This window comes from Euprymna scolopes, chromosome 38 (assembly GCF_053919585.1).
Source record: "Euprymna scolopes isolate OS-2025 chromosome 38, ASM5391958v1, whole genome shotgun sequence".
In the NCBI taxonomy this organism is placed as follows: domain Eukaryota; kingdom Metazoa; phylum Mollusca; class Cephalopoda; order Sepiida; family Sepiolidae; genus Euprymna; species Euprymna scolopes.
This window is the reverse complement of record NC_136519.1, coordinates 27,998,534-28,013,533: the sequence shown is the minus strand read 5'-3', so window position 1 is coordinate 28,013,533 and position 15,000 is coordinate 27,998,534. Positions and strand designations below refer to the sequence as shown.

Below are 15,000 nucleotides of genomic sequence, written 5' to 3'. Positions count from 1 at the left end.
AGCGTATCTTAGGACCGGGCAACGCTGGGCGGCCTGCTAGTATATATATATATATATATATATATATATATATATATATAGGGAGAGTTAAAAGAATTATCAAAATTCTTTAAGAGGGCACTTACCAGGATAATGCAAAGCTCAACAGAGTGAAGTGGAGCTTATATAGAAGATAAAAAATAAAAGGACAATATAAAAGTATATACTAATGCACATAAATTTAATCGTCGATTCAATATGGAGATTACATCAATTAGAGGTGTAGGATAAGTAAACTCTACAAACCTAGATATTTCGAACCCTAATGCTTCTCATCAGAAGAGGAGATAAGGGGCTAGGTAACGTATTAGATAAAAAATTGTATATTAATGGGATCAATAGTATAATTTCGGCGTCTTGTTATTTAGAATTACCTCATAAAACACCATGATTTCATTATCATCTAGGAACCAACAACCATACAATAAACCCTACAAACAACCATACATTCAACCCTACAAACAACCATACATTCAACCCTACAAACAACCATACATTCAACCCTACAAACAACCATACATTCAACCCTACAAACAACACTACAAACAACCATACAAACAACCCTAAAAACACACAAAAAAATACTACAATAGTTGCCTTCCTTCATTTCTTTTTAAATCATATGATTTATATACCAAAAACTTAATTCCCGAGTCACGCCGGGCACTTGAATATATATATATATATATATATATATATATATTAGTTTTTAAAATATAATTATCCACTGACACGTGTTTCGTCGTTTACGACTCATCAGAGTGAATGAAATTTCTAGTATATATATATATATATATATATATATATATATTATACACACACACACACACACACACGGCATTTTAGTATGTTAAAAACGGGAAAAAGTTATAGCCCGTTGACTTAGAATGAGTGCTTTACGCCAAATTGATGGTTTAATACGATTAAATTTGCGCTCATCTTTTGCATTAAATACTAATCCCTAACTTTGCATCGAACAGATACCATAATACTTAATTCGCTACACCTTATAAAAAATCCATACAAAATTTCAGGCAGATCGATCCAGATAAAGTGGAACAAACAGACTAAGAGAAACATAATAGTATAGATATAGTTCTCAAAAATGAGTTTGTGCAAAACAAAATAACCCCCCCCCCCCAAATAAACATGACCTCATTTTCATCGTTTAAAAAATTTGGTATCTTTGCTCATTATTGGTTTGAAAGAGAAATTGGGTTGACTATTTTTTTGTAGTTGTTTAAAATTGGAAGAAAAGAACACAGAAAAATAGTTTTGGTTATTTTAGTTTTTAACGATTTACGAATTTGTTTTTCGGTTTTAGTAACAATTTGTATTTTATATCGATATTGACATTTTCTTTGAAAAGGAATAATAAAAAAAGCCCCTCCTCCCCTCAGTCTTTTTATTACTTCCCTGTAATCAAGTCGAAAATTGACACATTTTCAGTTGTGATTTTAGTTCCTCTTAAAAAAGAAAATAGAACTCTCTACTTTTGAAGACAAATGATGAAGACAAGAAAAAGTAGAAAGGAAGCAAAAGTTATTTCGGCGCTTCGTTATGAGAGCAAAATTCGAAAATCGAAGTAATTGAATTCTAATAAAACCAATGGTATCTACTTTGTCATGTCGCAGTAACGAACATATCCAAAAATTACGAAAAATGATAAAGTAGAAATTTAATTACAAATGAAAATAGTTTTCGAAGACGATTTTCAAAAACTGAGTTTTGCCAAAAAAATAAAATAAACAGGAGAGTTTGAATCGTAACAAGGGAGCTAACTATTTTCTGAAAACTGGAAAATTTTATGCAAATTTAGCAAAACTTCATTTTCGCTAATTATTTTCAAAAACTGTTTTCGTTAATAATTAATTTTCTACCATATCGTTTTTCGTAGTTATTTTGGATATGTTCATGTGGTTAAAAATGCTACCAAAGGCAAAATAAGTTGCTCTTCTGCAATTAAACACTTAAAAATGAGTACAAACCTGTTTTTGTGCAGCCTGCAGTGTTCCATGTGGACAAAAAGAATGAAGAAAAAAAATGGCCGCCTTTTCTCTTTATATGCTTGTAATATTGTCACCTAACATGCAAATGAGATGCTTCTGGTTGAATATAAAAAACCTAATTTTTCAAAGCCTGGTTTGATTTTGGATGCCAAAGTAGAAAATTGTAGCAGAATTAGCAATAACCGAAATGAGGAGAAATAAAGAGCTTACCTCGGATACGTCTGTTGTGTTGCGGGCTGAGCGGAAGAGAGAGTTCCAAGATGGCGTCCATGAGTTTTTATTGGTGTTGACCCCCATGTAATTCTCGCAGAATCACATCTGTTCTTGCGCTATTATGCAAATATATAATTCCCGGACGCAATAAAGGTAGGTCGCTGGGAAGCTGTCAAGTAGTCTTCTGCAGATTCTGTGTAGGTGGTTCTGGTGGTTGGATGGTTCTTTGTGACGAACCACGTATCTGCGAGAAACTAGTTTTCTTCCGTTTTTTTTTGTCTCCTCCTTTTTCTACTGTTTTTTTTATAGCTAAGAAATCCCTCTCATCTAGAGTGGGCGGTGCAGAGCGAAACTGACTTTTTCCTATATTTGCCCCTGAGTTTTGCTTACTACATTTTACTACAAAAATGTTGGCAGCAGTGCATCGTGTTCTAGAGTTGAGTTTTGATAGCAGAGCGTTGAGATTTGGAGTAGCGAGTTTTGACAACAGTGTGTTGAATTTCACATTTTTTTTGGCAGCAGGGTGTCGAATTTTACATTTTTTTGGCAGCAGGGTGTCGAATTTTACATTTTTTTTGGCAGCAGGGTGTCAAATTTTACATTTTTTTGGCAGCAGGGTGTCAAATTTTACATTTTTTTGGCAGCAGGGTTTCGAATTTTACATTTTTTTGGCAGCAGGGTGTCGAATTTTACATTTTTTTTAGCAGCAAGGTGTCAAATTTTACATTCTTTTTAGCAGCAAGGTGTCGAATTTTACATTCATTTTGGCAGTAGGGTATCGAATTTAACATTTTTTTAGCAGCAGTGTGTCGAATTTAATATTAAAAATTAAGTAGATAAATAGTTGTTTTCGATTTTTGATTGGTTGTTTTTGTTTTATAGCATATCAACCCTTTTCAGGTTATTTAATGCCAAATCCAGTGATTTTGAAGAAAAGTTCTGTAATAGAATATATATATATTTTTTTTTTTCAAGTCTGTTTCTATTCAACCCATTGTTGGGACCCTAACAGGTACTACCATTATGAGTCAGAGTGGAATTAAGTAATTAATGGGGCCTCACCATCGGATATAGTTTAAGGTCATATCCAGGACCTCGATTTTTGAATTCCACTATTATAATGAAGAAGCACCGTTATTTCCTTTCCTCCTTATGTAAACAAACATTGAAGCAAAAACTTGACAATAATCATGACTGAGGTTCTTCCTTACGTATGAGTTAATCAGTATATTAGATTGATTGGTACTCCCCACTCACTAACATTTGCATATTTATTTTGGAAAATATTAGGTTCTTATTTAGAATTCGACTTAATTAAAAAAAAAAGATACAGAAAAATCTTTATGATGTACATGACCGCCACAGAACAAAACTAAGCTTCTAATACCTGAAAGTACTTCATTCAAACTCTCCCGCTTAACGTTCACAGGGTTAGTTCAAACTATCCAAATCGAAATAAATTTTTAAATTCTAAAGAAGGCTCAAATATTAAATAACGAGGTTATTATTTACTTACTAGGAGTTTTCAAACAGGCCATCATTACAGATTTCTCTTTGAGGACAACTTGTGGCATTCTATGGAGTCTGAGTGACAGTAAGTCTCTCAAGATATCCAGTACTTTCCACCTCTTTCAAATAACCTTTGCAGATAAATTTGTGTTGTCGCAACAACTGCTTACCATTCATTTCTCGTTGGCAGCGACCATTGGTCTTCACTGGAATTTGGGTGGCAATAAACCTCTCCAAGGTCCCAGTTCGCTTTGCATTCATCCAGCAGAGGTCTGGCTAGTGCTTTCTCTTCTCGGTTTTTTCATCCTCCTTGATCCGCCTCACTTATTTGTTATGTATGTTTATTATGACACACACACATATAAAAAAGAAGAAAAGGTGTGTGTGGGGGGTGCAGTGGGAGTAAGTTAATTTACAGTTATACAGCTTTCCATGTGATGTTTGTCTGTTTTACATTTGTAGCTGTTTCTGTACGCCCATCTTTTATCTGTACCTGGTCTCTGCATTCAAGGGTTTTTTGTTATTGTTTCAGTCGTTTTCTAAGCCATCCTTCTGATCCCAATCTCTCCCATTCTTTTTTTCAAAGTTTTTTGCTATTGTTCCTAGTGCTCCTACTATTAGTTTTCGGTATCGTTCCTAGTGCTCCTACTATTAGTTTTCGGTATCGTTCCTAGTGCTCCTACTATTAGTTTTCGGTATCGTTCCTAGTGCTCCTACTATTAGTTTTCGGTATCGTTCCTAGTGCTCCTACTATTAGTTTTCAGTATCGTTCCTAGTGCTCCTACTATTAGTTTTCGGTATCGTTCCTAGTGCTCCCACTATTAGTTTTCGGAATCGTTCCTAGTGCTCCCACTATTAGTTTTCGGAATCGTTCCTAGTGCTCCTACTATTAGTTTTCGGTATCGTTCCTAGTGCTCCTACTATTAGTTTTCGGTATCGTTCCTAGTGCTCCTACTTTTAGTTTTCGGTATCGTTCCTAGTGCTCCTACTATTAGTTTTCGGTATCGTTCTTAGTGCTCCTACTTTTAGTGGTGTTATCTTGACTTTCTTCATCTTCCAGATCCCTTTGAGCTCTCTGGCAAGTTCCCTATATTTGCTCTGCTTCCATCTCCTTGATCTTCACTACGGTTTGCTGGAACTGCAAAATCTACAATTTGGCAGACTCTTCCTTCTTGTTAACTATCATTATTATCATCTTTATTTCTGTCATTACATTTTTTGTCGTGCTGTTGGTATTGCCGATTTTACGCTAACAGGCGGATCATAACAAATGACCATAGGCTATCAGCAACTTTTTTTTTCTGGCCTCCAGTACTTTCTGCAAAATTCTTGTGGATTCCAACAAAGCAGTCTCCTGAAACACTTTGACGTTGTATTGGATCTCAATTTTCTCCATCCATTTGTCAAATTCCTTTGTCACACAAGTACAACTTCTACTTTCAGCTTCCACAATCTTTCTTATCTCTCTTTTCAAGTCTTAATATTTTTCGACCTTCTCTTTATTTTTCCTCCATATTTACATCAGCTCGTATTGTTGCATAAGCAGACCCCCCCCCCCAATAGGTTAAACAATAAATTAGGCTAGAAAACGTGACCAAGGGTCACGTGCAGAATCTTTGTGTGGTCAAAGACAGCAAATAGTTGGTCACAAGTCTAGGAGATCCCGGGAGATGATGTCAAAGCGAGTGATTATATTCTTGCGAAACAATGCAGATTGGAATGTCAGCCGATCAGAAATCGTCGTCTAGGCCACATAAAAAGAGACTCAGCGAGAAGCAAAAAAAAACAAAAAAAAAACCCCCCAAAAAAAACAACAAATCGAGTGGGGTAGCAACACAGTCTTCTACACACCACCCACCAATCCCGTCATGTGGATATCAAATTTGTCAGTTTGTCATTAAAAATTTATAATAACCAGCTGCGCGTTTTCAATTTCTGCTAATAAGTGTTTAAGTAAAAAAAATGACAAAAATTGAAATTAAACAAAATTCTCATCATTATCATCATCGTTGTCATTCGAGTGAAATGAAACAGTATTGCTATATTAATGATTATTGCCTTGTCTTTCTTTTTTTCTCACAAGATTAAATTTGGTCGCCTTATTTCAATCAAATTGTCATATTCGATATTCATATCTGATAACTTCTACATCACTCTCCACTACCCTTTCTTGTACCATTTTTCACCGCATTCAAACCCTCTTTTCCAGCATAAATCCCAATGGACCTTTCTCACAACATTGTCATGGCGCCTCTTGTATTCCTTTTGAGCTAACTTCCCACAATTACTGACAATGTGCTGTACATTCTCACCTTTTTACCCACACAGTTTACACAGGGGACTTTCAGTAGTATTATCAATACGATACTTTACATGATTTGTTCTGGGCGATTGATTCTGTGTGGTACCTGTTCCAACCTTCCAGTCACATTTTGACAACCATCGCCAGATGTTTTCCTTGTTCATTGACTCTTGTAGATCTTTATTGAACTTGCGTTTTATTCCCAATCCACTTCTTTCGCTTTTGGTTCATTTCTTGCCTTAAATTCCTTGCTCTCTATTAGTTTGTTTGCAATTTTTCAAACTTTTTTTATAAGCTATTCCTTAAAATGGAGACAAACATTCAAACTATTCTTTTTTTTTATACATCGTTCTACACTTATTAGTCCTGTTTTCTTTTCACATATAACCTATCGACATCACTTTTTAGATGAAAAGCCTCATCGTTTTCCTTGTCTTCCTATCCATATATTTCAGCTCATTTTCTTTCCATCGAATAACACTCGTCTCATACTGAAATTTATGTGTTTATTGCAGATATTTTGTTTCTCCCATTCAATCTTCTTTAATCTTTTTTTTTTTTTTTTTTTTTTTTTTTTACATGGTGGTCACCACTTATCAAGGCCTGGAAGCCACTCGGGTATAAGGGTTATTGCGTGTACAGTAATCAAATATACAGGGTGGAATGATAAAATTGTCGTCCTAGAAAAGATGACAGGATTCACATTTCTGTTTGATAAAAACCGGTTTTCTGTTTTTTTTTTTTTTTGTTTTTTTTTATGCAGACCATCTACTAGTTGGCCAAGTTGTGTAGAAATCCCAAGAGCGATAGTGACACAAAAGTCTGAAAGTGACACAATGTTCAACAAGCGAAATCAGAGACGCTCCACTGTACAACTCATGCTCTCTACCGTTCCAAGTGATGACAACAGGACCATTGCCAGCACCCTCAAAATGCATAGTTGAATTGCCACGAATAACAGGGACGTTCCCAGGGTGATGAAAACAAAGTTTCCAGCCACGGTTATGGTCTTTGGTGTTTCAAGTAAGGCCCACATCATGCCACCTCACATTTTCGAAGTCGACTTGAAAGTCAACACCAAAGTGTACCTGGCTGTGCTGAAAGCGGCTACAGGTAATAGATGTCAGCTCTATTATATAATCAAGTTACTTGAATTGATTTTTGTCAATAAAAGTTTTAAAATAAAGCTGTTGTGTTGTTTTCTTTAGAGCGACAATTTTATCGTTCCACCCTATAGATAAAAACTGGCTTAATAGCATTTGGATATGAAATTAATCTATATATTAATCCGATAGTGTGAGTGTGTGTTATTTTGCGTGTCACGCTTACATTGTTTTTCTTTTGAGGGACTGTCGTTTAATTATTGCTGTGTCCTTTCTTGTAATAAATAATTTTACCAAGAATTCTTCATAAGTTTTGGTTTCGATTATTGCTGGTGGCACTCAAGTTTATATATATATATATATATATATATACTAGGCAGAGTGCCCGGCGTTGCACGGATGTTTGGAGGTGTGTGTTGAGCAAATAACAAAAAAGTGGTAGTAGGCAGGTAGGAGGGAAAGAATGAAAAAAAAAAAAAAACATGATTTGTTTGCTGTTGTATCCATCGCCAAACCGGAAGTGATGTAGGTTTAAATTAAGGCTAGACAATCGAAATGAGATGACTTTCGAAAATATCGGCAAAAAAAGCGCTCCCCCCTGTAAAAAAGTGCTCAATTGAAGATGAAGGAATTAATATTTTTTGGCCAATTTTTCGATATTTGTTGTCCGAAGGGTCGAGCTTCAAAATGATATTGATTTCGTGAAAATCCGTCGCCTCTGTCGAAAGTTTTAGGCAGATATACAAACATACATACATTTAAACAGACAGGTGACATTTATATTATAGATATATATTTTCTGTTCATAAGTTTTGATTTCGGTATTGATTCAAGCTGATGCACCCAACTCATATGGATATATATATGTTTTTTGGAAATCACAACTTTATATTATATAAAATTTATATATATTATATAAAACTTTTATATATTATATAAAATTTATATATATTATATAAAAATCGATACAACATTAACTCTATAATAATATATACGAAATCTGCAAGAATTAAAATATTATATTTAAGCGTACTTTATGACTGGGCTATGCCAGGCGTCCCTGCTAGATTAGATAATTCTTTTGCAGTTTTAAGAAAAGAGCTACAATTTGGCCAAGATCAAAGTGTAGTATCTGTTTCTTCAGATTCGGCACTTCCATTTCTTGTTCTTTTTCAGTGGAGGTGAAATCCTTCACGAGTGAGACAATTTTTTTTTGTACCTATTCTCCACGTTAAAAAACGACCCTGGTGTCTAACTCTGTCCCGTGGGGAGGCATTGTAAAAAGCTACAATAATATCAGAGCGTCTCCATTTATGCTGAACATCTGCAGAATGTCAACATCAATATATTACATATAAATGTGGAATTTCCACAGGTCCCACTCGTATGAGGGAATAGAATAATATGGTAAGAAATATTAAAAGTAGATTTTTTTTTTACAAGGGTGTCACCACTTATCAAGGCCCAGAGGCCACTCGAGGATAAGGGTTAATAGGTATACATTAGTCATTGTGATTTTAGCATAGTAAACAGTGGGAATTTTGAAACTTGGATTACTTAGGGGGACGATTCAATTAGAACTTGTTCACATTGGACTTTTTCTTTTTTTTTTCATAGGTATCAACACATTATCAAGGCCAAGAGGCCACTCAAGGATAAGGGTTAAAGAGTGTACAGTAGAAATTGGACAATATAGTAATCATTAGTAATGAAAATTTGGTAAATTTGATAACTTATATGGAACGGCTCATCAAGAACTTATTTACGTTAGACTTGAAGACAACCATATTGTAGTCAGCCGGAAAGCAGGAAAACGGAAGACAATTCCACAGGCGTGCAGTTCTAATAAAAAAGCTTTGTTCATGGAATCTACGTTTAGATTTAGGCACAGATAAAGAGTGGGGGGAATTATTGATAGTGTTTACAGCTAGACGAGTGTTTCTTGTGAAAGTTTTGCGAGGGGGGGACCATAGATTGAAGCTCAGTCGAACACTTTCCATGAAAATAACGATACATCAGAGACAAACTCGCAACATCTCTTCTGTGAGATAGAGGTTGCAAGGAAGAGAAAAGGACATCTACGAGGTTACGAAGTCTATTTATATACAATATATAAGAATAAATCGGAGTTACAAAACATTTTTGCCAGCGATGGACAATGGCTGTGCATGGGTGTCTGGAGCATGCTTTGTCATACGAGGGTCATTCCAAAAGTAAAGCATCCTATATACACATTTTTTAACTCCAAAAGTTGAAGAGCTATGAAGACGGAAGTGATGCCATTAAAATGAGCAATCTTTTGTGCTCCAGAATTTATTTTTCTACATAGTCACCACCATTCTCAATGTACTGTTGACAGCAATCGAATGACATCTCCACTTCTGATGCACGCCCATAACAGGAGCTGCTTTCTTAGAGTCTCACACCGTCGATATATATAACAAAAAGATGAAACTTTCTGGTCATCAATGCATAAGTTCAGTCATCATAACAAAGCAATTTACAATCTCTAATACATTCTTGTAGAATAAAAAAATTCTAGACATTATTTTTGGAACACTTCGCACATACATGCTGATGCAATTCTCTATCTATAGAAAAGCCAGGTACGTCCAAGGATGGAATACTGTTGCCACATCTGGACAGGAGCTGTTAGAAAGGACTTGTCCTGCCTTGATAGAGTTCAAAATAGACTTTGTAGCCTCGTGGGAGATGTCCTTTTCTCTTCCTTGCAACCTCTATCTCACAGAAGAGATGTTGCGAGCTTGTCTCTGATGTATCGTTATTTTCATGGAAAGTGTTTGACTGAGCTTCAGTCTATGGTCTCCCCTCGCCAAACTTTCACAAGAAACACTCGTCTAGCTGAAAACACTATCAATAATTCCCCCCACTCTTTATCTGTGCCTAAATCTAAACGTAGATTCCATGAACAAAGCTTCTTTCTTAGAACTGCACGCCTGTGGAATTGTCTTCCGTTTTCCTGCTTTTCGGCTGACTACAATATGGTTGTGTTCAAGTCTAACGTAAATAAGTTCTTGATGAGCTGTTCCATATAAGTTATCAAATTTACCGAATTTTCATTACTAATGATTACTATATTGTCCAATTTCTACTGTACACTCTTTAACCCTTATCACATCTCAAGCATAATTTTATCGGGAAGATCGTTCATGAATATAAAAATAGAAAGCACTTGCAGACGTCGAGTTAAATTAGGATGCAGTCTGACGACTTTGTGTGCTTTGTAATGGTATGTCTAAACCAACTTTTAATTATGAAATTTCTTAACCGAGAAAGTCCCGGACATACAAACATACATACATTCCAGTATTCATAAAAGACACCAAGCTAATGAAAAAGAATTAAAAACACAAACTATCTGGCAAATACACCCGGTGAACCAAGTGTAAGTAAAATATAAACATTTAAACTTGAAGGGATGGTTAGAATCTTAAAAAGATCTGAGTCTCTGTGATAGAGAATGAATGTCTGGCATCCAGTAGGATGCCCCGTCCTCAGCAAAAACAAAGAGAAAAATAAAAAGAAATCTCTTTAGATTTACTTATGCTGTGATTCAAAGTTTAAATTTCATTTTTCTTTAAACTTAAAAAAAAAAAAAAAAAAAAAAAAAACTTTTGATTTTTCAAGAAAATCCTATTTAATTCTTACTTGGTCGATGCCCCGTCCTCAGCAAAAACAAAGAGAAAAATAAAAAGAAATCTCTTTAGATTTACTTATGCTGTGATTCAAAGTTTAAATTTCATTTTTCTTTAAACTTAAAAAAAAAAAAAAAAAAAAAAAAAACTTTGATTTTTCAAGAAAATCCTATTTAATTCTTACTTGGTCGATGCCCCGTCCTCAGCAAAAACAAAGAGAAAAATAAAAAGAAATCTCTTTAGATTTACTTATGCTGTGATTCAAAGTTTAAATTTCATTTTTCTTTAAACTTAAAAAAAAAAAAAAAAAAAAAAAAAAACTTTGATTTTTCAAGAAAATCCTATTTAATTCTTACTTGGTCGATGCCCCGTCCTCAGCAAAAACAAAGAGAAAAATAAAAAGAAATCTCTTTAGATTTACTTATGCTGTGATTCAAAGTTTAAATTTCATTTTTCTTTAAACTTAAAAAAAAAAAAAAAAAAAAAAAAAACTTTGATTTTTCAAGAAAATCCTAATTAATTCTTACTTGGTCGATGCCCCGTCCTCAGCAAAAACAAAGAGAAAAATAAAAAGAAATCTCTTTAGATTTACTTATGCTGTGATTCAAAGTTTAAATTTCATTTTTCTTTAAACTTAAAAAAAAAAAAAAAAAAAAAAAAAAACTTTGATTTTTCAAGAAAATCCTATTTAATTCTTACTTGGTCGATGCCCCGTCCTCAGCAAAAACAAAGAGAAAAATAAAAAGAAATCTCTTTAGATTTACTTATGCTGTGATTCAAAGTTTAAATTTCATTTTTCTTTAAACTTAAAAAAAAAAAAAAAAAAAAAAAAAACTTTGATTTTTCAAGAAAATCCTAATTAATTCTTACTTGGTCGATGCCCCGTCCTCAGCAAAAACAAAGAGAAAAATAAAAAGAAATCTCTTTAGATTTACTTATGCTGTGATTCAAAGTTTAAATTTCATTTTTCTTTAAACTTAAAAAAAAAAAAAAAAAAAAAAAAAACTTTGATTTTTCAAGAAAATCCTATTTAATTCTTACTTGGTCGATGCCCCGTCCTCAGCAAAAACAAAGAGAAAAATAAAAAGAAATCTCTTTAGATTTACTTATGCTGTGATTCAAAGTTTAAATTTCATTTTTCTTTAAACTTAAAAAAAAAAAAAAAAAAAAAAAAACTTTGATTTTTCAAGAAAATCCTAATTAATTCTTACTTGGTCGATGCCCCGTCCTCAGCAAAAACAAAGAGAAAAATAAAAAGAAATCTCTTTAGATTTACTTATGCTGTAATTCAAAGTTTAAATTTCATTTTTCTTTAAACTTAAAAAAAAAAAAAAAAAAAAAAAAAACTTTGATTTTTCAAGAAAATCCTATTTAATTCTTACTTGGTCGATGCCCCGTCCTCAGCAAAAACAAAGAGAAAAATAAAAAGAAATCTCTTTAGATTTACTTATGCTGTGATTCAAAGTTTAAATTTCATTTTTCTTTAAACTTAAAAAAAAAAAAAAAAAAAAAAACTTTGATTTTTCAAGAAAATCCTAATTAATTCTTACTTGGTCGATGCCCCGTCCTCAGCAAAAACAAAGAGAAAAATAAAAAGAAATCTCTTTAGATTTACTTATGCTGTGATTCAAAGTTTAAATTTCATTTTTCTTTAAACTTAAAAAAAAAAAAAAAAAAAAAAACTTTGATTTTTCAAGAAAATCCTATTTAATTCTTACTTGGTCGACATTGGTAAGCTACTTCCAGGTATTTGCTTTTGTGAGGGCAAGGGTCGTCATTTCCGGTGAAGGTTTCAATACTTGCTTCCAGCTGACATCGGCGTTTATCTTGACAAATCCGAAGTAATACCTGATATAAAATAAATAAGAAAATTTGGTTATCAAACGATTTCATTCCTCAGCAATGTATATAGCTGGACGTCTGGCGTTGCCCAGTCATACAATACGCTTAAACGCGATATTTTAATTTATACAGATGGCGTATGTATTATAGAATCAATCCTCTATTGATTATTATGTATTAAGAAAAAACAATTTGCCCAATGAACTAATTTGCAAAAAGAATTAAAAAATAAAGTAGAAAAATAATAATGATAATGTCGTTCATCAAATTCTATCTGTTTTCGTTTACAATATATATATATATATATATATATATATATATATACACACACACACACACACACAAAGAACTCGTGGCCAAATTGAATATTGAAATGCTCATATCTTTGGTTCTATGGGACGAAACTACATGAAAATTTGCAGGAATTTTGCACATTATAATACTACTAGCGGAGGGGTACCCGGCGTTGCCCGGGTGTTTAGAGATGTGTGTGCTCGGGCAGAGGGAGGGATGTTAATCAAAACATAAGAATAAGCGAAGTAAATATTTTTAAATATTAAATAGTAAATTATTAAATATTAAATATTAAAACTTAAAAAATCGAAAAAAAAAAACAAACACACACACAAAAAACTAACGTAAGGCAAGCGAACGATGTTAACTGTAAAAATCGAAAAAAAAAAGAAAACACGAATGTGATGGAAAACCCCCCCCCAGAAAAAACAAACGTTAAAACTTTTTTAAAAAAGCTGAAAAATAACTCCCCCCCCCAAATATAGAACGTGAAAAATGGCTTAAATAACTGTTTCAATATTAAACCTCTAAAAATCGAAAAAAAAAGAAGACATCTCACACCACGATTCGAACACATAACCTTTTGATAATGACGCCGCCCTCTAAGCAACTGAGATAAGATGACGTTGACAAAATAAGGTCGTTTTTAATTAAATATTTAAACTAAATTATGTTCCGACGTCATTTGCGCATGCGTAGAAGCGAACTTGTCATGAGAGGACGGTTTTTGCTGACCCCTCCCTGTAGAAAACTGATGATTTTTAGGGTGAAGAAATCGATGTTTTTTCGATATTTGTCGGGCGAAGGATCGAGCTTTAAAATAATACAAATCTCGTGAAAATCCGTGATCCGTGTCGAAAGTTTTTGTGAGACATACAAACAAACATGCATACATACACACATTTTCGCTTTTTATATATTAGATTCTATAGTTAAAATTTAATGACAATTGATAAAAGAATCTATATTTTCAAACCAATAAAATATGCCAAAATTTGGCTATATATATATATATATATATAGCCAAATTTTGGCATATTTTATTGGTTTGAAAATATAGATTCTTTTATCAATTGTCATTAAATTTTAACTATAGAAACTAATATATAAAAAGCGAAAATGTGTCTGGCCTGCCATGACACACATATATATATATATATATATATGTGTGTCATGGCAGGCCAGTTTTAGTTTTGCTGCTTTAGGATGAATTTTGCTTTTTTCTTTTTTGCGTAGTTGTCTCCCCTGTGGCTTTTCCAGGTCACTAATATAGATATACCACTTATTTTTGGCAATTTTATAAATTCGAAATCTCAGTGACTATTGATCAGAATTAACAAATGAAGGCTCGTTGGAAAGCTAATGACCTGAATTCTGTAATGAGCTATATGACATTTACCCTTAAGGTCGCACATTAAGGGTATCATCCATCATCCAGAGCCTATTTTTTGCACTTTTTTACAGCCATAAAATGTTTCAATCATAGTCATTTGTTTTCCTAGTTTTGCATATGAATTACAAAATATCTGATATTTCCTCCATATCTCTGGTCTTGATGAAGAGGAGACTAAAACTTGCTGCTATGGTTTTAAATGATCTGAAATAATAGCAAGGGGAGACTTGATTCCAAATATTGCTCATATCTCCCCTCTTTAGTTTGCATACATGAAATAAATTTCACCGTGTATGAGGATTATTTGATACTGGAGATATTCATAATCGTACTCTATTTCCAAAAGAGGGAAGATATAACATACGAGAAATATTTGGAATCAAGTCTCCCTTGCTGTTATTTTAGATCATCTGAAACCATAGCAGCAAGTTTTAGTCTACCCTCCGTCAAGGCCAAAAGTTTTGGAGAAATATATATTAGGTTGACAAGAAAGTTCTTGTGGTTTTTAACCTTTAAATTCAGATGCACATATCTTAGCTCAAACAAAAATTTATTGAGTTATATATATATATATATATATGTTTTTTTTATTTTACTTATGTATACAAAGCATACAAAAGAAAAACAAAAAAATTAGGCA

The 15,000-nt window shown here is 33.2% G+C and overlaps 1 protein-coding gene across 1 annotated transcript in view; it reads right to left on the bottom strand.

Annotated features, from left to right (window-relative positions):
* LOC145263034 (uncharacterized) overlaps positions 1-15,000 on the bottom strand; it is a 64,826-nt gene that overhangs the window by 36,198 nt on the left and 13,628 nt on the right. Inside the window, exon 3 of the mRNA XM_080119866.1 lies at positions 12,550-12,679. Coding sequence (XP_079975992.1) covers positions 12,550-12,679 — 130 coding nt within the window. The remainder of the gene's footprint in view (positions 1-12,549; positions 12,680-15,000) is intronic.